Source organism: Oncorhynchus tshawytscha, linkage group LG27 (assembly GCF_018296145.1).
Source record: "Oncorhynchus tshawytscha isolate Ot180627B linkage group LG27, Otsh_v2.0, whole genome shotgun sequence".
NCBI classification, from domain to species: Eukaryota; Metazoa; Chordata; class Actinopteri; order Salmoniformes; family Salmonidae; genus Oncorhynchus; species Oncorhynchus tshawytscha.
In genome coordinates this window covers 2901146-2925397 of record NC_056455.1, presented here as the reverse complement: position 1 = coordinate 2925397, position 24252 = coordinate 2901146, and the positions used below count along the sequence as shown (strand labels likewise).

Genomic DNA, 24252 nt, shown 5'->3' with positions numbered 1-24252 from the left:
TGGTCCTGCCATCCAGGACCTCTATACCAGACAGTGTCAGAGGAAAACATTTGTCAAATACTCCATCCACCCAAGTCACAGACTGTTCTCTCTGCTACAGCATGGCAAGCGGTACCAATGCACCAGGTCTGGAACCAACAGGACCCTGAACAGCTTCTACCCCCAAGCCATAAGACTACTAAATAGTTAACCAAATAGCTAACCAGACTATCTGCATTCACCCTCTTTGCACTAACACTGTTGCTACTGTTTATTATCTATCCTGTTGCCTTGTCACTTTACCCCCTTTACCCCTCTACCTCAATTACCTCATACCCTTGCACATCAACTCAGTGCTGGTGCCCTGTGTATATAGTCAAGTTATCGTTACTCATTGTGTATTTATTCCTTGTGTTATTTTCTTTCTATATTTTTCTCTCTGCATTGTTGGGAAGGGCCTGTAAATTAAGCATTTCACTGTAAGTCTACACCTGTTGTTTACGGAGCTTGTGACAAATTACATTTGATTTGATTCTGTAACACAACACTTTTCAGCCCATGGGCCGACCCCTGCTGTAGAACGACAGGAACAGCCACCGGCACTGACAGAGGCTTAAGGCTGCGCTCACCAACTCAACAGTGCCACCCTGTTATACATGTACCATCCATGTGATGTGGTGGAAACCTGGGATTCTGTCCCTGAGTCACCTTACCACCCAGAGAGGAATGGCTTACTGCACTATGCTTCTGTGTTTGTAGTTAGTCCTTACAGTAGAATCCATAGGCCACCTCTGAGTTCAACATATACACAGTAAGTACAGTGCTGCCATCTGCTGGGCATTGTGAGTAATCAAGGGAGGCTACTGTATGAGGCGCCACAGTTTTCCCTCCTAGAAATAGAAGTGTTTTTCAATCTCAACCCAGTCTTCGGGGACCGCAAAATCACTAGTTTTACACGTGGTCCATTCCAACACTAACACACCTGATTGAACTAGCCCAACTAATAATCAAGCTCTTGTGATTAGTTGAGTCAGGTGTGTTAGTATTAGAATGGATTAAATATTGAGAACAGTGGCCTATAGAGGCCCTCATGTCCTGAGCATGTATACCAGCATTAGATGGGATTAGCTAAGTGGCTAGCTGGGACAGTCTGACATAGGGATCCTCCTTGCACTGCTCCTCCTGCCTCCTCTCTCTCCTCCCTGCCTGCTGCTCTTGACTGCCCCGTTTAGGTGGCCCAGAAGACTGCACATGGCCCCAGCCCCCAAGTGCCTGTAGAGCCGGGAGGAAGCAGTACCCAGAGGTATGTAGGGTAGTGTCCACTGGGGGCAAGGTGAAGGGGGTGGTGGTGGTGGGCCTGTACGCTGGAGGAGGGTCTTCATTCTCACTGGGTGGGGAGCAGGTGGACATAGAGCTAGGTTGGGGTGGGAGGAGCTCTGACTTGGGCCATGCCATGATGACGACATTGTTGCCGTTGTTGTTACCAATGTTCTTACTGTCGTCCGTTGTTGATCTGGACAGGCCAGCACTGACCTGAGGCATCACCACATAGCCCTCACTCGACTCCAAGGGGGATGGGGCAGACCTCTCCGAGGAGGAGGGAGAAGAGGGGTCAGAGTTAGAGAGAGTGTTGTCGGACTCCTCACAGGGAGGCTCCAGACTCAGAAACTCACTCGGCGCCGGTGAACTGTCACCACACAAGATGTAAGGGCCACTGAAGCTGAATCCGGATGAGTCTAGAGCAGGAGGGCAAGATCTGTCCACAGACAACAGAAGTATTGAGGAAAAGTTTGGGTCATACTTCTTCCACTCCTCCTTGGTAATAGAATGGAACAGTCCATTGGCCTTTACATCTGGGGTCAACCACAATGGATTATCTGAAGAGCTGCAACACAGAGTGAGTTACGGTTTAGGATTGAGCCATGTCACCGTGTGTACGAGTATTATTTTATAAGTGTTGGATAGTGTAGGTTAGAAGCATAAAGATATGAGCTCATTTTACCAGCTAAAGCAGAGACTGATATCCTCCCTGCTCTCCAGTGTCTGTACGCTGCAGATGTAGGTATTTTCACTTCTCTCACTCTCGGGAAATAACAACCTATCAGGAGACTTCTGGGAAAGAGAGGACATACCATTATCTGTGAATGATGAACTATGAAAGATGGATGCATGGAGGCACGTGCACAGATAGAGGTCTACCTGAGCCCGAGCACCTGCCCCTTTGCCCTTCCACACCCGTTTTCCCTCACACTCGCCCTTTTGGGTGGCGGTATATTTTTTGTATACCGTTTGTCGTTGTTGTTCTGAACCCATTGTCCCCAAGTCGTCGTGACATCGTCAAGTTCACTAACTAGCAGATGTACATCAATCGACATTCAGAGACACTATAACTAGCTTGCTTACAATTTTGTAAATGAGTGTAAATAGGCCAATGCTAAAACATGTTTAAATTTTCACTACAGAGGCTGTTAGTAGGTTATGAATTTCGAGATATTCATTTTGAGCACCAGCCCCCTGAAAGGTCTGTGCACAGCCCTGGATACATACATTGTCATTTATAGTGGTTATGAAAAATCATTTTTGTACACAGTCTAAGACCATTTTTATTATTATTGAGTGCAGTTGTCATATAGCTGAATAGTCCACAGTGAGATGCTTTGTGAATAATGCTGGATGAATACTCAGCCATTCAGATGTATTCAGACTGACCTTAATGACCTCTCCCAGTGCCTTGCTCTTGAGGGGCGACGGGACAGACACCTCCCACAAGACTAGCCTCCTATAGACAGAAAACGAATCAATCAATCAATGGATGGAAAAATGAACGAATAGAATGACAGGTAACTGCCAAAATAAAGGATAGGGTGTTGGACCACCATGAGCCAGAACAGCTTCAATGCACCTTGGCATAGATTCTACAAGTTTCTGGAATTATATTGGAGGGATGAGACGCCATTCTTCCACGAGAAATTACATCATTTGGCGTTTTGTTGATGGTGGTGGAAAATGCTGTCTCAGGCGCCGCCCCAGAATCTCCCATAAGTGTTCAATTGGGTTGAGATCTGGTGACTGAGAAGGCAATGGCATATGGTGTACATTATTTTCATTCTCATCGTGACCACTCGTGGCCTGTGGATGGGTTATTGTCATCCTATGGGGGCATTGCCCATGTAGCCAAAATAATGGTCTGCCCAGCATTTTTATACATGACCATAAGCATGATGGGATGTTAATTGCTTAATTAACTCAGAAACCACACCTGTGTGGAAACACCGGCTTTCAATATACACTACTTTGTATCCCTCATTTACTCACGTGTTTCCATTATTACCTGCAGTTTAACACTAGTAATAACACAAGGGCAAATTCAAATTATAGAAAAACAATAAAAACAGTTGGAGAAGTCTGATTAATCACCTGTGACAGGCTGGTATGGTAACATAGAGAGTGATGAAGACAATGGCCACCAGTACACTGATGAAGACGTAGAGGAAGGTGGTGATGGACCAGGAAGCTACCAGGAGACATGGGAAAAAACATGCATATGTAAGAGTGGAAAATGTAGTTGATTGATGAGTAATTGATTAGTAGTGTCTGGAAATTCCTGTCTGTCACGTGAACTGATTGAGATGGCGGTTGCTTCAAGAGAACAAAGTCACATTTTATCAGCTCCTGTATGCTGCCTTCATCAAGTCTAGTCTTAATTTCTTCTCGTTTCACTCTCTGAACCCTCCAAACGGCGTGTTACACACATTTCAGTATTATGGTAGTTCAATGATAAAACATCCAATTCATCCAAGCTCATTGTTCACATGAAAGCAAATATCATGACTTCAGATTAGACTAACACATGGAAGCAAATATCATGACTTCAGATTAGACTAACACATGGAAGCAAATATCATGACTTCAGATTAGACTAACACATGGAAGCAAATATCATGACTTCAGATTAGACTAACACATGGAAGCAAATATCATGACTTCAGATTAGACTAACACATGGAAGCAAATATCATGACTTCAGATTAGACTAACACATGGAAGCAAATATCATGACTTCAGATTAGACTAACACATGGAAGCAAATATCATGACTTCAGATTAGACTAACACATGGAAGCAAATATCATGACTTCAGATTAGACTAACACATGGAAGCAAATATCATGACTTCAGATTAGACTAACACATGGAAGCAAATATCATGACTTCAGATTAGACTAACACATGGAAGCAAATATCATGACTTCAGATTAGACTAACACATGGAAGCAAAGAAAACGCTCTTCAATACATAATGAAAGTCTCTGTTTGTTTTTGAAAACCTTCTTCAAGGGATTTGAACTTTGGTGCTTTTTCATTCAGCATCACATTATAGTTTTTTGAGCTCCACTCTTTTGATATGGATCACATCCCCTCATTTGTACTTGTTTTTGTTCAGACTGGTTATCTCTGATGATAAAATATGTTTTCAGAGTTATAGGCAAAAAAATAATAGAAATAGCTTGGTCCAAGTTTGTGCTCTTGCCAACTCCATTGCTGTCATCATCAAGCCATATATAGCAAATGACATGACAATGAATGACAAGGAGTTGGCAATGATGGCAAAAACAGATGGCAAAAAATCAGGCTAGAATAGAATAATAGAATATTATAAAAACATGCTTCAACTAGGAGATACAATCTAGGTCCATTACCTGGTTGTGAGGTCCACTCCACTGGGTCGGTCCATTCTGAGGGGGGTCCTTCGAAAGTATCACCCCTTCCCGGGACCACCAGGGCTCTCACCTTAACCAGGTAGCACTCAGAGGGGCGCAGGGACCCCCCCAGGATGGAGAGTGAGAGGGACCCCTGGGAGACATTGAGGAACCTAGTATCCTCCTGAAAAAGGAAAGGTTGGACAGAACCAAGTGAGACATCAGTCATCATCAAATGATCTGTTCATGAGATGCTTAAAAAAGCAAGTCTATCTCGCTTGATGAGCGTTCTTTAGATGATGACCTAGAGATTATCAAATGTAATACTGAAAATGAAAAGACATTGCTTTTGGATCATCCCACTTTCTCTGCAATTATAGCACAAAAATAGATCAAATAGTTATCCTACCTGAGTGTCATTACTCCAGTAGTGCACCTGATAGGTGAGTTCAAAATTTGATTTTGGCGGATTCCATTTTAGAATCCAGTTCCCATCTCTCGCTTCTATCTGCACGTGGAGTGGACGGTTTGGACGAACTGTATAGATAGATACATCAAAAATCAGACATCAAGAATCTTGAAAGAGATTGAACTTGATCTTAAACAGGCTGGTGTGATTATATTCAATCTCTCTCTATCCCAGTCTGCTGTTCCCACATGCTTCAAGATAGCCACCATTGTCCCTATACCCAAGAATGTAAAGGTAACGGAACTAAATGACTATCGCCCAGTAGTGCTCACTTCTGTCATCATTAAGTGCTTTGAGAGACTAGTCAAGGATCATATCACCTCCACCTTACTTGTCACCCTAGATCCACTTCAATTTGCTTACCACCCCAATAGGTCCACAGACGATGCAATCGCCATCACACTGCACACTGCCCTATCCCATCTGGACAAGAGGAATACCTATGTAAGAATGCTGCTCAGCATTCAACACCATAGTATCCTCCAAGCTCATCATTAAGCTTGAGGCCCTGGGTCTGAACCCCGTCCTCCTGTGCAATTGGATCCTGGACTTTCTGACGGGCTGCCCCTAGGTGGTGAAGGTAGAAAACAACACCTCAACACTGGGGCCCCACAAGGGTGCGTGCTCAGTCCCCTCCTGTACTCCCTGTTCACCCATGACTGCGTGGCCATGTGCGCCTGAAACTCAATCATCAAGTTTGCAGACGATACAACAGTAGTAGGCTTGATTACCAACAATGACGAGACATCCTACAGGGAGGAGGTGAGGGCTCTGGGAGTGTGGTGTCAGGAAAATTATCTCTCACTCAAAATCAACAAAACAAAGGAGATGATCGTGGACTTCAGGAAACAGCTGAGGGAGCACCTCCCTATCCACATCGATGGGACAGCAGTGGAGAAGGTGGAAAGTTTAAAGTTCCTTGGCGTACATATCACTGACAAACTGACATGGTCCACCCACACAGATAGTGTGGTGAAGAAGGCAAACTGACATGGTCCACCCACACAGATAGTGTGGTGAAGAAGGCACAACAGCACCTCTTCAACCTCAGGAGGCTGAAAAAAATTGGCTTAAAGATGCACAATTGAGAGCATCCTGTCAGGCTGTATCACTGCCTGGTACGGTAACTACAGCTACTGCACCCAATGTCACAGTACGGCCAAAAAGATCATCAAGGACAACAACCACCCGAGCCACTGCCTGTTCACCCTGCTATCATCCACAAGGCGAGGTCAGTACAGGTGCATCAAAGCTGGGGCCGAGAGACTAGAAAACAGCTTCTATCTCAAGATCATCAGACTACTAAATAGCCATCACTAGCACAGAGAGGCTGCTCCCTACATACACAGACTTGAAATCATTGGCCACTTTAATAAATGGAATGCTAGTCACTTTAATAATGTCACTTTAATAATGTTTACATATTTTGCATTACTCATCTCATATGTATATACTGTATTCTATACTATCTACTGTATCTTAGTCTATCCCGCTCTGACATTGCTCGTCCACATATTTATATATTCTTAATTCCATTCCATTACTTAGATTTGTGTGTATTAGGTATTTGTTGTGAAATTGCTAAACACGTGTATGTGACCAATACAATCTGATTTGATTTACGAACGTATGTATTTTTTGCAGGATGTAACATATCATACGAAATGGATAGTTGTGCACAATTCCCTGGGCCAGTTTTGGCTCATGAGCACAAATTTCTTAACTACTGGCTAAAATTATACAAAACCTTCTAGCCTCACTTTTGATAATATGCTTCCGGAATCAGCAGAAAATTGTGCCTGTGATACCACAATACAAACTCCAGGTGGCAGCACTGATACACAATCACTGAGGCAGTATACATATCATCATTAATTGAGTATCAGCTATGAGATTTTATTCTCCTTCAAATATCACCCCTGTGTCGGAGTGAAAATAACTCACTGTTTTTATGTGTTTTAAACGTTTTGCTGTTGCATGTGGGGATGAGCTCCACCTCTAGCTGTTCTGAGTCTGGGACAGGGAAGGAGCAGCTGTATTTGAGCATTGGACCCCTGGACGGAGCGCTGACCATGGTGTTAGCACAGCATTTCTGGGCTCTGGAGAGATGGCGAAAGGGATAGATAGAGAAGAGGGAGGACAATGCTGTGAAGGAGAGTAGACATCCTTGAGACTGAAGTGAACTGTTTTGTCTCTCATCCATGGGCACCCACACGTGAACGCATGCACAAACGCACACACACACAGTGCTTTGGCAGCAGATCCTAACTCACGGTGCAGTGTGGTTGCGTTTGCAGGACAGATGGAAGGTAAGGGACTGAGCCAGGTCTCTCTTCACCTCCCAACTGCATGTCACCACTTTCTCGTCATCCACCACACACTGCGCACTGGAGGGGCCTGGCACAGGGTCTGCGTGAGGGAGGGAAGGGAGGTGAGGGAGGGAGGGAGGGAGGGAGGGAGGGAGGGAGGGAGGGAGGGAGGGAGGGAGGGAGGGAGGGAGGGAGGGAGGGAGGGAGGGAGGGAGGGAGGGAGGGGGAGGGAGGGAGGGAGGGAGGGAGGGAGGGAGGGAGGGAGGGAGAAGAGAGAGACAGAGAGTCAATTACGGAGGACGTGAGTGAACAAAAGGGGAGAAGACATTGATGCACGGCTGAGCAATGCTATTCCAAACACATGACATGATGAGATCACAATGCCCCGACAATGCCTAAATCACACACAATGCTATAGTCACTCATAAGAATTTAATTACAAACTCATTACAATCCTATAAAACTAATAGATTAGGATGAAGTATGTTTATGTACAATTAATTCGGAAAGAATTTAGACACCATTACTTTTTTCACATTTTGTTACGTTACAGCCTTATTCTAAAATTCATTAAATAGTTTATTTCTCCTCAATCAACACACAATACCCCATAATGACAAAGCAAAAACAGGTTTAGACATTTTTGCAGACAAAAAAAAACAACTTAAAAAATTAAATATCATATCTTCTTGTGTATGACGCTACAAACTTGACACACCTGTATTTGAGGAGTTTCTCCCTTTCTTCTCTGCAGATCCTCTCAAGCTCTGTCAGGTTGGATGGGCACAGCTATTTTCAGGTCTCTCCAGAGATGTTCGATTGGGTTCAAGTCTGGGCTCAAGGACGTTCAGAGACTTGTAGGGAAGCCACTCCTGTGTTGTATTGGCTGTGTTGCCTTGTTGGAAGGTGAATCTTCATCCCAGTCTGAGGTCCTGAGTGCTCTGGAGCAGGGTTTCATATTTCCCTCGATCCTGACTAGTCTCCCTTTCCCTGCTGCTGAAAAACATCCCACAGCATAATGCTGCCACCACCATGCTTCACCGTAGGGATGGTGCCAGGTTTCCTCCAGACATGACACTTGGCATTCAGGCTAAAGAGTTCAATCTTGGTTTCATCAGAGCAGAGACTTTTGTTTCTCATCATCTGAGAGTCCTTTAGGCGCCTTTTGGCAAACTCCAAGCGGGCTGTCTTGTGCCTTTTACTGAGGAGGGGCTTCCGTCTGGCCACTCTACCATAAAGGTCTGATTGGTGGAGTGCTGCAGAGATGGTTGTCCTTCTGGAAGTCTCACCCATCTCCACATAGGAAATCTGAAGCTCTGTCAGAGTGACCATCGGGTTCTTGGTCACCTCCCTGAACAAGGCCCTTCTCCCCCGATTGTTCAGTTTGGCCTGGGGGCCAGCTCTAGGAAGAGTCTTGGTGGTTCCAAACTTCTTCCAATTAAGAACGATGGAGGCCACTGTATTCTTGGGGACCTTCAATGCGGAATACATTTTTTGGTACCCTTCCCCAGATCTGTGCCTCAACACAATCCTGTCTCAGAGCTCTGCGGACAATTCCTTCGACCTCATGGCTTGGTTTTTGCTCTGACATGCACTGGCAACTGTTGGACCTTATATAGACAGGTGTGTGCCTTTCCAAATAATGTCCAATCAATTGAATTTACCACAGGTGGACTCCAATGAATTTAAACATTTCAAGGATGATCAATGGAAACAGGATGCACCTGAGCTCAATTTCGAGTCTCATAGAAAAGTGTCTGAATACTTATGTAATTAAGGTAATTATTTTTTTTTTTTTTTTTACTGTTTTCACTTTGTCGTTATGGGGTGTAGATTAATGAGGGGAAAAAATATTTAATTAGTTTTAGAATAAGGCTATAAACGTAACAAAGTGTGGAAAAAGTCAAGGGGTCTGAATACTTTCCGAAATCACTTTATGTACAGTAGGATTGCCACTCACCGTCCTCAGTCATCCAGGTCACTAGAGAGCTCCACTCACTCCACAGTCCCGTCTTCCCCTTTGCCCTAACCTTGGCCTCATACTGGCAGCCAGGCACCTGAGCTTCAGGCTCCAAACTCAGCTGGGTGTCTTGAACCTTCACTGCCTGCACAGAGAGAAACAGACAAAGACTATGGATGAGTCCCAAAAGGGCCTCACAAGGCTCTGGTCTAAAGTTGTGTACTATAAAGGCAATAGGGTTCCATTTGGCACACACATTATGTGTGCATCTCAATTCACTAAAGTAGCTCTCCATTGGGCACATACATCAACTCAACGTCTATTCCACGTTGGTTCAACATAATTCCATTGAAATAACGTGGAAACAGCATTGATTAAACCCGTGTGTGCCCAGTGGGTTCCTTTGTGTGTGCCCAGTCTCATTCCCTACATATGCACTAGTGTGAAGCACCTGTTCTGGACAGGTGAAAGTAGACTTCCTGACATAATCTTTAAATTGCTTTCACCTGTCCTATAGTTTCAAATCAGTGCAGATGAAAGGGTGGAAACCACTTCAGACTATTGAGACAGAGCCCTGATCTTTATCTGACTTGGTGGTATTGTTTTCTGTACTTCCGCCGTGTGACATCCTCTCAGTCTCAGATAGTGGCACGGTAAACTTTGGTGAGGGTTTTGATGTGCAAGATGAGCGAAGCAGGAACATGGACCCTCACCAGGACCTAGCTTTCGGCACGTTAGCCCTGAATGATTTTCGGTCAGCCCCGAATCTTTCGCCCTACTGCAATGGTGAAAAACAATGGTAGTTACAGTTCATATAAGGAAATCAGTCAATTATAATAAATTAATTAGGCCCTAATCTATAGATTTCACATGACTGGGCAGGGGCGCAGCCATTGTTGAGCCTGGGAGGGCATAGGCCTACCCACTGGGGAGCCAGGCCCAGCCAATCAGAAAGATTTTCCCCCCACAATAGGGCTTTATTACAGACAGAAATACTCAGTTTCATCAGCTGTCCGGGTGGCTGGTCTCAGACAATGCCTCAGGTGAAGAAGCCGGTTGTGCAGGTCCTGGGCTGGCATGGTTACACGTGGTCTGCGGTTGTGAGGCCGGTTGGACATACTGTCAAATTCTCTAAAATTATGTCGGTGGCGGCTTATAGTAGAAAACTTAACATTACATTTTTCTGGCTGTGTTTAACCCGATCTTCTCTAAAATAGGATTAGCTCGGCCAGTTAGCCACACTTACTTACAACATTCAAGAAGATCAAAATCCATATTCCCATGAAACTGATTGGGATCAATTGGTTGGCATGCATGCAGCATGGACGTTTAACCTGTAAAACGCGAAGAATTATACATTTACGATTGACAGTGATGATGGCCTAATTTATAATAAGGTAGGTCTAATTTGGTGTTTTAGGATTTTGGCTTAATAATAATTTATAAAATGGCGCTCCAGGAGGCTACCTAAAAAAATAGCACTGGTTATAATAAACGTAAAGCAATCGCCATGTGTGGTCAACTGATCCCCCCCAACACCGTTTTGATTGGGACAGGTTCCTTGTGCTGCTTTGGGACAAGCATGGGAACTCATCTTGATAAATCAATCAATGTCAGATTTTTTGTTTTCACCGAATCTCCGTTTGGATGTTAGGTTACAATTATGCTGGGTAATGTTAGCTAAGTTGCGGTGAGTGCTCATGGTCATTAGTCTAGCATTTAAAAGCATTGCAGATATTCTCTACACACATACACTAGACCTATAGCCTACCTGTTGAGCTACGCTGATATTTTCCTCAACTTTCCAAGACTTTTCTGATGCATTTCAGTCACTTAGCCTACTGATGTGAATACACATTGTACACTATTCAAGTCATTTGACATATTTTTTGTTATTGTTTAAAAAGGTCATGCAGTAAGGACTACATTGTTTTAATAACAATATAGCTGAAACCACTATTGGCTTCATTGATTTACTGATTTTATGCTATTGTAATTTTAGGCTAGGCTACTAGCTGATATATTACTTTAAATATTACTCTAACAGTAGGCCTTCCTATACAATAACAATTGCGGGGAAATTCTGTTTAAATACGTGAGTGCCACTGGAAAGTTGGTGTGCTATAGTTTCCTACTCATATTGTAGGCCTAAGATCTGTGTATCCACTCTTTTCATTGGCCTATGCTATGTGTTGCATTTAAGATATGGGTTGTTTGACATTTACATATTGAGATCACTAAAACAGAGTAGCTTGACATTTTGATAATTTGTGTGGTATAAAAAATATATTATTGGAATGTCTCCAGTCATGTAAATTATAGAATTATCATTAGAATTACAGGAAATGATTTCAGAAAATGTCTTGTTTTCTCACACAAACCCCTCAGCCCCTGGTGTTCAGGACTGAGCCCCCAAATGTTATGAAACTCTGGTGACACCCCTGGGCAGGAAGCAGAGAGGTTGTAATGAAGGATTCTAAAGAAGTGATTAATGAGCAAAACTACCCTATGCTTGTGCTTGTTTTGCGTGGGATAGCTCATGCCATGATGAATAACCATGAGAATTAGCATGTCTTTTTACAAGAGGGTCGGAAAACATAAGCAATATGTTAACTAACAGTCCTCCTACACTCTTAGAAAAAAAAGGTGATATCCAGAACCTAAAAGGGTTCTTCAGCTGATCCCATAGGAGAACCATTTTGGGTTCCAGGTAGAACCTGGAAGAACCTTCTACATGAAACCCCAAATAAATCTAACTGGAACCCAAAAGAGTTCTAACTGGAACCAAAAAGGGTTCTCCTGTGGGGACAGCCAAAGAACCCTTTTGGAACCCATGTTTCTAAGAGTTTGTATTGTATTTATGAAGATTCAGAAGCACATGTCTTAGATGAACAGGAGTCTTTGAGAGCACATTGTATGTTAACCTGGTCCCAGATTTGTTTGTGCTCTTGCCTGCTATCCGTGACAATGAGTGATAGGGAATTGGCAATATATAGCACAAACAAGATATGGTACTCAAGCTAATTGTTTGTTACATACTGTCCAGTCATCCTGGTTAGACCTCTTGTAGTTGACCTGATAGTTGAGAGTGGGGGTCAGGAGGGACGTTGGGGGGTAGGGGCTTTCCCAGCTGAGCAAACGGCCCCCTCTCTCTACAGGCTGCTGTGATAAATGGACTGGTGGACGCACCCTCACTGTAATACACAGAGGCAAATCAACACATAAATGAATAGTCAAATATAGATACAGGATCCTATATATTTGGTCATCTGCTAGCTAACTTGTAACTAAAATTAAACATGTAGATGTAAAATGATTGAGAAGCAATGATTTATGACAAGGCCCTGTAAATGTTTAAACTCACAATTCTTAGACAGAAGCAGGGCAGGGGGACAGGAGGTCTTGAAGAAGAAGACATGGTTGGTATTGATGCCAAAGTCACAAGTGTTGTACTGACACTGGGCGGTGAGCTTGCTGTTGTTGGCATTCAATGCTGGCTGACCATAGGGTTTACACAGGGACTCACTGGAGGGACAGAGAAAGAGAGGGGAGAGAAAGCGAGAGAAAGAGATAGAGAGAGGCATGAGTTAATTGAGTACGTTGTTTCTCGGTGTCCACATTTTCCTTCTCCCTTCCCTCCCTCCCTCTTTCTGTCCTCTCATCACCTCTATCCTTACCGGTTCTCAGTGTCGTCCCAGTAGTATAGGGCTAACAGGGCTTGTGAGGACGCGTGTGGACTCTCTTCCCAGCTACAGCGGACGTAGGAGCTGTAGTCATTGTAGCAGCGCAGGGACTCAAGCACAGGGGACACTATGGAGAGAGGGAGTGGGAAGAAGGATATAGACATAGAATTGGACCGCATTGTGCTGTATGATGTAGTGTACAGTTCTCTCTATAGGGCATAAAAATACATTTCCAAGTGGGTTGCAGTGTTGTGATATTGTCTCAGTATTAATAAGACTTTCTATAATGTCCACAATTAAACATTTAACCATATGACCACATTACACATTTTGTTGTCATCGATATCTGCTAAAAAAAAAAGACTTTTAGACTTAAACCCTACCATGATATTGTTTGTTCTCCTGGATTGTGCAGCGGTCTTTTCCATTATAGCAGAGGACCAGGAGAGGGAGAAGTGATCCACAAGACATCCAGAAGATAAGCATGTTTCCTGGGGAGCGCAGGAGGACAGGTCCCCTGGAGCAGAAGAACATGGGCAAGGGTCAGCAGGTGGGTCTCAGTAATTAACCTTCCAGATCTAGACCATCCTGGGCACGCATTATGTGGACTGACTGCTATATCTGTCAGGGTTCAGAGAAAAATGGCTCAGATACAAAAAGCCTCTCTCTCTCTCTCATGCGCACACTAATATCATAATTCTCAAAATTACACCATTACCACTCACTTCCCTTACAGTATATTCTTCACTAAGTGACTCTGATGTTCCTCACACCATCCACTGTGACCACACATCCGTTCTTCTCACCCTGGTTAGCTTTCTCTGTCTGTATGTGTTCCAAATGCCCCTCTATTCCCTATATATAGTGCACACTACCCTATGGGACCTGGTCAAAAGTAATGCACTTTATAGGGATTATGGTGGTATTTTGGACGTCGCCTCTGTTTCTTATGACAGTGGTAATGTCTTCATTGTAAAGCCATTTTATCAGGCACAGACACTTTGGAAGAGAAGAATTAAAACAAAGTGACAGACAGTTGTGACTGTAGTGGTGTTGAGAAATCCCCCTCAGATACAGTGTGTGTGTGTCTGTGTCTCTGTGTCTGTGCATGCATTTAATGATAAGCATTCTAAGAATACATTGTGGGATAATAGAGGTTAAAATACAAAGAGATGGTAAGAATCCCAAAAAATGATCACTTATATGTAAGCTTATTTATACAACTTAAGTTATTCTCACCTAGTCTCCTCTTAAGTGTTCAGTGAATTCGGTAGTCCTATTTCCAAGAAGTTATGGTGTGTGAGGAAATGTCAAGACTCAAGCCAGATCTGTTCTGTCTGTAGCCTCAACTTTATCTGCTTCCTCTTTTCATGCGGCTGTTTACCATGTGGTCATAAATGACACTTAATCAGCATTCAGCTCCATCACAGTGTGATCAGTGTGCTCCTGGTGAGCACAACACATTGAAAAAAAAAACACTTTTCAACCAGAAATACATCTTTTCAACATCTTTTCAACCAGAAATACATCTTTTCAACATCTTTTCAACCAAAAAGGCTTCTTTTCAACATCTTTTCAACCAAAAAGGTGTCTTTTCAAAAGTTTCAACATCTTTTCACATCTTGTGCTATAGTATGGAAATGAAATGCTGCCCTGAGGGTAGTATAAGTAGCATAGTAGGTATAGTATGCATGAATTATGAATATCACTTTCACACAATTTATTTCAAACTAACTTATTCCTTTTCTGTCATCTTAAAATTGTATTGTTGTTACACAAGGGTGAGACTCTAGCCCAGGTATTTTATGAGTGATGGGGATTTCCAACGAGGTGCTACTAAACAGTGTGAAAATTGATCAATGAAGTATCTTAGTTGGTTGAGGCAGTGGCATGTCACTACAGCAATTGACTGCATCACAAATGGCACTCTATTCCCTATATAGTACACTACTTTTGACCAGAACCCTATGAACAAAAAAATAAAAAATAAATGCATAAGAGATATTCGACAATGTATTCTCAATGGAGTATTACATGAAATCAAATGTACATATTCATTTGCAAATTATTTGTATTAATTAAAGTAGGTGCAAGACTTAACATGGGACACAGGCGAGGGACACTACAGCAATTGACTGCATCACAAATGGCACTCTATTCCCTATATAGTACACTACTTTTGACCAGAACCCTATGATTCCTGGTCAAAAGTAGTGCACTAAATAGGGAATATGGTGCCATTTGGGATGCAAACAATTGATGTCATTTAGGTCCCTTTGGCATGCCAGGACTGCACTTCAGTAGCAGAGCAAATCCACCGTATAATACACCGATCCTTAGCTAACGCACAGACAGACAGGGAAATGCCGGAGTCTGGATGCTATGTCAAAAATGGCACCCTATTCCCTACATATTGCACAACTTATGAACAGAGGCCTATGGGGTGCCATTTGGGACGGAGACTGGAAACGGTGCTGGGCTGCTAGAGTAGCTTATCCTGCTCCCTGTGGCGTGAAGGGAGAGGCACAATATCTGTAGAAGAACTCATGTCTAGTCCCTAGCAGGGTGATGATTTGACTCTGTTAAGTGTATGATACTCACATAGACCACTGATGAGGTTTATAAGCGGACTCAAAAGGCCAAAACCAACAATCGAACATCATTACTGTGACACAACACAGAAAAAATATGATTTTGCGGTAAGAAAGACATTTTTTTGGACCAAATTTACATTGTTGTTCGATTCAGAAAATGTATACCAGGTTTATAACCAGTGTGTGTAGATATATTTGATGTAGGTTAGCAGTGCTAAAGTTTGAACGTAGCTGAAATTGAAGATAGCTAATGGCTGCAAGGGTCAGGGTTAGTTGGAACAAACCTCAGGAGGTCTGGGTGCTGGGGATGCGAATGATGGGCCCACCAAGCCTGTATCCCAGGACTACCATACCACTGTCACAACTGTGACTCTGATTGAGTGAACATGTCCAACATTCACTCACACACACACACGCAAACATGGAAAAAACACGTGGCTTTGGAAAACTTCACATGACATTTCACATGTGAATTTACATGTTTTTAGAACACTTCACATGTGAAAACGTGTTTTTGGACAACAACAAACAGTGTCTATGATACACACACACAGTGCTTTTAACAGTGTTTTCATCTTACATATTTGACACACTTGACTACATTGTGTATGTTATTTATACAATAATTATTATTCAATATGTCATCATCTGGGATTTGATCTCACAACTGCTTGGTTCACGGCATTATGATATTTCTGCTAAGCCACCACACCTGTATTGCTACACTTTGGAGTTATATACTCAAGAAAAACTATACTACTGTATTTATCATAGTGATTCAGGGGAAACATTAAAACATAATAATATGACCCACCAACAAAAAAAAACAGAAAACCGAGAGATTGCTGAGATAAGTCAATTAAATCAATGTTGAGAGAATAGTCCGATTAAAATGAGAACTATTTTGATAAATGCCTACTGTAGATCAGTGGTCACCAAAATTTTCTGAGTCAAGATCACTTTCGCAGTCAAAAAGCAAGCTGAGATCTACTGCTCTGATGATTTATTTGTATATTAACCTCACACAGTTTTGTAGGAATGAGGTTTGTGCTGTAGGCCTAATACATTATCACAGCACATTGGCTATATGATTGGCCTGCCAATATTATTAATCAGACCATATTATATTTCAAAACTCGAGCTTTGATAACAAAATAGATCAGTTGGTTTAGCACTTGGGAGGCACTGTGGAGCATGAATTGAAATAATTAGCTTTTTTATTTTACTGGACTGATGGAACCTGCATCTGGTCGTCAACGAGATCAAATTACGTCGTGAGTGGTCTTCAGGTCGAAAAGTCGGAGCTCTAGAAAGATGACCGACTTTCCGACTTGGAATTCTGATTGGATGACCGTTTAAAACGATTTTTCCCAACCGCCTCTCACGGTCCCCGCTCTCTCCTTCCTTTCCTCCGGTGAGACTGACCAGAGCGAGGGGACACCGTCTTCCACCTGATGGCGAAACTCGAGTCGCACCGCATCTGCCTCATGCACAAATTATTATGGTTCCTATGACCAGAGAAAGTGAAATATTCCTTAATATGAAAATCAACATGACGAGCTGCTAATAATAATAATAAAACGCAGGGCTATCGGTACTTGGCTACTCATTCATTACAGCTGCATCTCGAGCGGAAGTACGGAGACGCGCGTTTTGTAATATTGTTGAATAAAAACAGTGACAGTGCTGAATATAAACTTAAACATGAACTCACTCAAAAAACAACAGTTATTAGCTGTATTCGTTGACAGTCTCTCTGTGGTCATGAATTGAAAAGTTATTCAATCTTACGTAGGCTAGTAGCCTATTAACCTTGGCTCTGTAGGCACGGTGATTTGAGCTATCCGATTGGGCAGAACAGTAGTTGCACTCGATTTAGTCACAGATTTGCCGGTCCGCCGGGTTGGCGGAGTTTGTCTCATGGGAACACTTCGCTACACGGTGCGCAGGACTTTTGAATCAAGTGCATCTACTGGCAACAGCTCAACACGGTTTTAAAAAAGGAGCGCAAGCCTTTATCGTTCGTTGGCTTTTCCACAATAAAATATTTGGTGATATTCTAGGAATGCCTTGAAGATCAATTGTACTAGATGGCAATAGGCGCTCGCGTTGCCACTAGTGACGGTAGGAAATTGACATTGAAATAAAACGAAACCCAGTGCCATAATTTCGCAATTTCAATTATGGCACTGGGTGTCATATTCCATATTATAGTGTCTGGCCTGTGATCAGGTTAGGGCCTGTGTCACAAATGGGACCTTATTCCCTACATTATGCACTACTTTCACCCAGAAAATGAGTGCACTCTATGTAGTAGGTTTCCATTTGGGATGCAACAAGGCCTTATTATGTTGTTTTTACTTAACTTCCATAACTACCACAAATAAACCAGCCCTTTGCCATCTGTTCCTGGCTGTAAGCTCTCTGAACATCTACTGTTGTATTCAAATAAAGTTATTCTATTTGATTCTATTCATTTCTATTCAATTTGATTCCATTATATTTCCTTAAGGCCCCTCACCCCTATCCCTCATGAGCAGCAGTCATACAGTTCCCTTCTAATGACAAACCTGGCATGTCTGTGTCAAAGTCACACATACAATTAACCCCTGAGTCCCTGAGCTCAAATCAGATTCTCTCAGCTCACAGCAACACTGTTCACTTCACTCGCACCAGAGTCCACCTGGTCACGTACTCAGAAACACTCCTCTAGTCAGTCAGGTGTGTTTGTTGTTCTGCATTTGAGAAAACACCACTTGAGAGAACACCTGACTTTTCACAAAAGCATCCCTTTCTGTGGCTTATCAAGTATACCATGTTGGACTATGACGTTGTTGTTTAGGTTAAAACAATCTGACATACTCTTAATCTCTACTCAGTCCAGTCAGAAGAGGATGGGCTACACATCTGACCCGGGTCTCCTTTCTATGTTTCTTCCCTCGGCTGAGTTTTTTTCTGGCCACTGTGCTCTCGCTTCTGCTTTTCTTGGTCTTTGGGGACTAGGCCGGGTTACTGTAAAGCACTGTGACAACTGCTGATGTCAAAAGGGCTTTGTCAAATAAATGTTATTGATTGGTTGATTCAGGTCAAATAGTGTGAATGGGAGGCAACAGTACACTGCAGTTTGTTTGTGTTCAACTCCCTTTTCCATTCACCGTCTGTCTGCAAATGAAATGCTTTAACATTGTGTAACTTGTACACCGGGAGGACCAAACATGAGACACATATTGAATATGAGAGAAAACAATAACACCTAAGGGCTGATAACAACTGAGGGCTAAATAAAGGGGGAGTAATTTGGGTAGTGATGAAGTCCAGGTGTGCCTAATGATGGGGCGAAGGTGTGCGTAATGATGGGTTGCCAGGACTGGTGGTTAGTAAACCGGCAACATCGAGTACCGTAGCAGGAGTTGACATGACACATTGTAACTATCTGTCATTTGGAGACTGGCAGGACTAAGGAGGATCAAGGAGTTAGCCAGATTTAGGGAAGTTTTCATTAAAACATTTTTTTTTAAATTCAAGATAATCTTGACATGGGCATGGTCTTATTGGCTCAACAACCAAAAACACATATCTAAGTTTATCTTTCTTAATTAACTAGAAAATCAATAGTTATTTCTGGTTATTTATAAAAGTTAGCTGTCTAGATTCTGTTTTGTAGTATACCCCTCTGAAATGTTTGAATGTGTTGTTGTGTCTCACTTTCTTTAACTTCCTGTAAGCAAGTGTCAAACCAAGTAGTTCCTCTTTTCTTTCTCTGAAAAAATGTGCTCTTAGAATTGTTTTGTGGGTATTTGATGGAGATTTTATTCTATCATCTAATGTTAGTTGTTGGTTTGCACTTTCACACGTTATAGTGTTGAGAGAAATGTATACATACAGTAACTAATGAGCAAGTCCTTACTGTTCTCAACACAAGTTCACAAATGCCCTTCCCATCCTTGATTATATTAGTGATATGTGTATGATTGTAATTCGCACTCTGCGAAGCCTACTTCTATATCACCATTATGCAGAGTGCGAATTACACCATGACATTCGGAGTCTCTGTATTGAAACGTTTTTATGAGCATAATAATAAATAATCCATTACCTTTTAATGTGGCATGAACACAACCAGTCATGATATTTTCATCTGATTGTCAAACAAATCACTTCAAAAAGTAGGCATGTTCGTCCACTCCAAAATAATTCCAGCATCCAAACTGCCTGTTTACCAGTGCCATTTGATGAAAGGAAATAGACATCTGTTACAAAACACCAAAAAGTATGCCTAAGGACATCTGCAGATTGCAATTGATTAGGCCTACATTAATTAGTTCTATATTGGTTAGGCCTACATTAATTAGTTCTATATTGATTAGGCCTACATTAATTGATGCTCTTACTGACAAATGTACCTTTTTTTTTGTAGCCTGAAAAGTCGGGACACCTGAAATGGGGCTGAAACTGTCCCGGGAAATACAGGATGGTCAATTTACTAGATTAGTCTACAATGTATATTACCATGAACTTCAAAAACGTCTACCAGTAGCCAGTGATGTATTGTTTAAAAAAATATGTGCATAAACTCTGACTGCCGGTTGCGGTGAAAAAAAGTAATACTGCTTATACCTTAAACGCATAAAAAAGGTGGTTAACAGTGTTTGCTTGTGCTTACCTTGCGCTAGGTCTACACTACTGCCACATGAACACACCCAGAATAGGTATCCTACATTCAATATATAGTAATACGAGTTGAATCAAAACATGTTTTACACCCTAGTTCATGAGTTGCCCATAGTTCATGTGTTAATGCTTGGAGTCTTCACAAATCGTGAAACACACCTTTCTTTCCTTACACTAATGACATTTATGACAGTGCTATTTGTCATTAAGCATTCAACATTTGAATTAGAACACTGAACTTAAACCCTGTACGAATCAAAGATCTTGGAGATCAGCAAAAATGCACTGTAAGGTCTGTCTACGTGACGTTTCATTACGTTTCATGCCGTTGCAAAATGTAATGCTTCTAACCGAAAGAGTCAACTATAGAACCACTGTTATTATCGTATGTTGGATGGATTGGATGCGCATTGGTGTCTAGCTGTAGGCTAGTTGTCTAGTGATATTGTCGACCATCATCAGCTGATCCAGGAAAGAAAACAAATATTATTATTTTTATTTAACCTTTATTTAACTAGGCAAGTCAGTTTTAAGAACAGATTGACAATGACGGCCTACACCGGGCAAACCCGGACGACGTTGGGCCAATTGTGCGCCGCCCAATGGGACTTCCCAATCATACAGCCTGGATATTGATGGAATAAAGAATAGCAGTACCCGCGAGCACCTGAAAAACAAAGCAATGAGCGCTCTAAACAGTTGACTGACAAAAGCAAACAACGATAAATCAATGGATACATGTAATGCATTGGAATAAAGGCTTCTTTTTATTATTATTAGGGAAGCATGGCGAAAATGAAGACTCACAAAGGAAAATCTATGAGCAAAGGAGCTCAGCCTAGGGCGAAATTCAACACTACTGGATGGACAACTCTTGTCACATAGAAATAAATGGTTTAAACCATTACAGAGAGGTGCGGGTGTTTGTTTAATTTAAATATTTTATGTTTATATTTACCACTGTAAAATATATTTACCACTGCATTTTAAACAAATAGGAGAGTGGCTAAATTAGCATTATTTAGAGACCCCCCCCAAAGTTAGACTTTTGTTGCATTTTGGGGAGCTAACGTTTCATTCAGGGAAGCTGAGCCCCCAGCTCCCTCGTTATGCCCTTATGCTAATAAACCTCTAAATTTCCCTAGGAAAACGCAATTCATATTAACCTCACCACTCCCATCTAGTGACAACAAAATGTTACTCTCATTCACTTGATCAGAAAAGGAATCATAATTTTCAGTTGATTTTCAATGTAATGTTTCTTTTTAGAAAACCATTCCATAGTGAGTTCACAATCATATGGACTGTTTTCCTAATAGGCACTCTTCTCAGAAACAGATTTTCAGAAGAATCCTTTATTTTCAGGAGATAATTATACACATCTCATAAAATGGCTTTTCTCAAGGGCTTCTTCTTTTTGTTACTGATAGACATTTCATCATGCATCCTTTCCAGCTACTAGGTCACATTAATGACTTGCACCTTAGTGTGTCATCATTATGAAATATTAGAGCCAATAGCATCCCACACAGAGGAAGCTGGTGGGAGGAGCTATATGAAGAAGGGCTCCTTGTAACGGCTGGAATGGAGTTAATGGAACGGAGTCAAGCATGTGGTTTTCATATTTTTAAGATGTGCTTGATACCATTCCATTACTTCTATTCCAGCCATTACAATGAGCCCGCCCACCTATAGCTCAACCCACCAGCATCCTCTGATCCCACAGCATGACACACAAAGTAGCGTCTGATTGATTCACCCTATTCTATTCCGATATGTTTTATAGCAGGTTATTATTCAGAAGTGGAAACATTTTAAATGAAGTCTTCCTGTACGGATAATGAGATCATAATGTAACTGTATAGGACCATTTAGACCAATAGATAGAGAGGGATGGATGGGAGGGAGCTGTTAAGTTCGGCCTCCCCTTTATAGATACATTATTGTAATTATAAGGCACCTGTGGTTTTAATCTAAGTGAATTGCTTTGGGGAGATATGGCAGTGGGCTGGCAGAGCAGAGGAGAACTCTCTAAAACTGCCTTTGAATGAGATATATAGAGGGGGGGGGATGCGAATCCACAGCACATCGTGTTGGCGTTGTCTTAAAGCAGCCCCATCTCTATCTCATATCTCCCCCCTCTGGCTATTTTATGTCCTATACTGTTGTAGCGAGCAGCACTGTATCTCAGCTTTCAAGTCAAGTCAAAATCCCTATGCTGGACCCCTGGACCTAAAGCCTTTCCAATCACTAAGGTAGAAGTCCCCTCTGACTTCTCAACATCTCAAACACTGCAAATCAACTGGGACCCCTTCACCTATTCACAAAGCAACTTATAGTAGGGATGCTAATCAAGGATCAGGTCCTCCTGATCAAAATCATTTTGATCTAAAACTCTAAGTTCATCCTAGATCAGCACTCCTGTCAGAGACACTTTGTGAATTCCAGAACTAATACTGAGCCAAGGTCTAGAACAGCCAGCCAAGTCTAATAGATAAGACATAACATAATAAATGTAAATCTGGGACACTCATATGAGTATGATATGTTACATTTGGTATGGTTGCAAAAAACAGATGGTCAAGCTGGATGGATAGGCATATAATGCGAACGTGTTTGAATCTCATCACAGACAACTTTCGCATTTTAACTAATTAGCAACTACTTACTACTTTTGAGCTACTTTCAACTACTTAGCATGTTAGCTAACCTTTCCCCTAACCCTAAACCTTAACGCTTTAACCCAACTCCTAATCTTAGCCGTGACCTTAACCCCTAAGCCCTAGCCTAGCTAACGTTAGCCACCTAGCTTTCCCCTAACCCTAAACCTTAACTCTTTAACCCAACTCCTGACCTTAGCCGTAATCTTAACCCCTAAACCCTAGCCTAGCTAACGTTAGCCACCTAGCTAATGTTAGCATTAGCCACCTCGCCACCTAGCTAACGTTAGCCACAATAAATTGGAATTCATAACATATTATACGTTTTGCTAATTCGGAAACAAATTCTACGTATTGCAATTCGTAACATATTGTATGAGTTGCAATTTATAACATATCATTAGAATTGTAATATGTAACATATCATACGAAATGGGGTGTCCCAGATTTACATTTACTATGTTATCCATGAGTCCAGGTTGGAACAGCAGGTTGATATGGGGATATTTCTCATTCTGTAATGCATATGGTAAGGATATAAGCTATCCTCAGGCACTGATCTAGAACCAACTCAGCCTCCCCCAAAGCCTAACTTAAACCATGAGGGTGACAACACACACCTGACCCAAGATCAGTTTCTACTGTCTAGAGGCATCTTGTATAAAATAGCCTCAAAATAGCCTTCGAAATAACCATACGACAGATGACAGAGAAGGGGAATTTCAATTTAATCTTTCTCTCTATTTATTCATGTTCTTTTTTTCCTCTGATCTCCTTTCACTCCTAAGTGCACTCACCCCCAGCCCCAGGCCAAACTGACATGTTCTCTTGTCTATCATCACCATCTCTCCATCTCTCATCAAAACTTCATCTGTAGGAGGTTCATCCCTCGCTCCACTTTGTGCTCCTCCTCCACACTCTTCCCTTTTCCATCACCTTTTCATTCCTTTCCTGCCTCAAGTTCTTATCCTCTACTCCCCTCCCTCCTCCCTCAACTCTTCTCCATCTCCCTAGCCACCCTTCCTCTCCCCATCCCTTCTTCCACTCTCTCCCTCCACTACTCTGCTGCAATCCCTCCCTCCTCTTAAACATCACAAAATCCCCTCCTATCCCAATCCAGCCCTCTCTCCCTCTCTCCCTCCCTCTCCATTTATCTTTCCCTCCCTCTCTCTCTCCCCTTCATCTCACCTCTAGCCACTCAGCGCTCTCTCTCCCTCTTCAGCAGCA

General features: G+C 42.2%; 1 protein-coding gene across 4 annotated transcripts; it reads right to left on the bottom strand.

The window, feature by feature from the left end:
- Positions 1–403: 403 nt before the first annotated feature.
- On the bottom strand, positions 404–14467 carry LOC112225880 (interleukin-3 receptor class 2 subunit beta). 4 transcript variants are annotated; one of them, XM_024389986.2, is made up of 14 exons: positions 14340–14467; positions 13484–13721; positions 13095–13227; positions 12782–12942; positions 12493–12611; positions 9418–9562; positions 7422–7557; positions 7093–7247; positions 5089–5216; positions 4680–4863; positions 3397–3493; positions 2689–2758; positions 1982–2091; positions 404–1864 (listed from the first exon to the last, which is right to left on the bottom strand). In XM_024389986.2, the coding sequence occupies exons 2-14, from the start codon at positions 13632–13634 to the stop codon at positions 1108–1110; spliced, it is 2346 nt and encodes a 781-aa protein (XP_024245754.1). In that variant the 5' UTR covers positions 13635–13721; positions 14340–14467; the 3' UTR covers positions 404–1107. The 4 variants fall into 4 exon arrangements, with proteins under 4 accessions (XP_024245754.1, XP_024245753.1, XP_024245752.1 ...); XM_024389985.2 differs by having other exon boundaries at positions 1982–2088; positions 12457–12611; positions 14340–14466; XM_024389984.2 differs by having other exon boundaries at positions 405–1864; positions 12457–12611; positions 14340–14464.
- Between the last annotated feature and the right edge of the window lie 9785 nt (positions 14468–24252).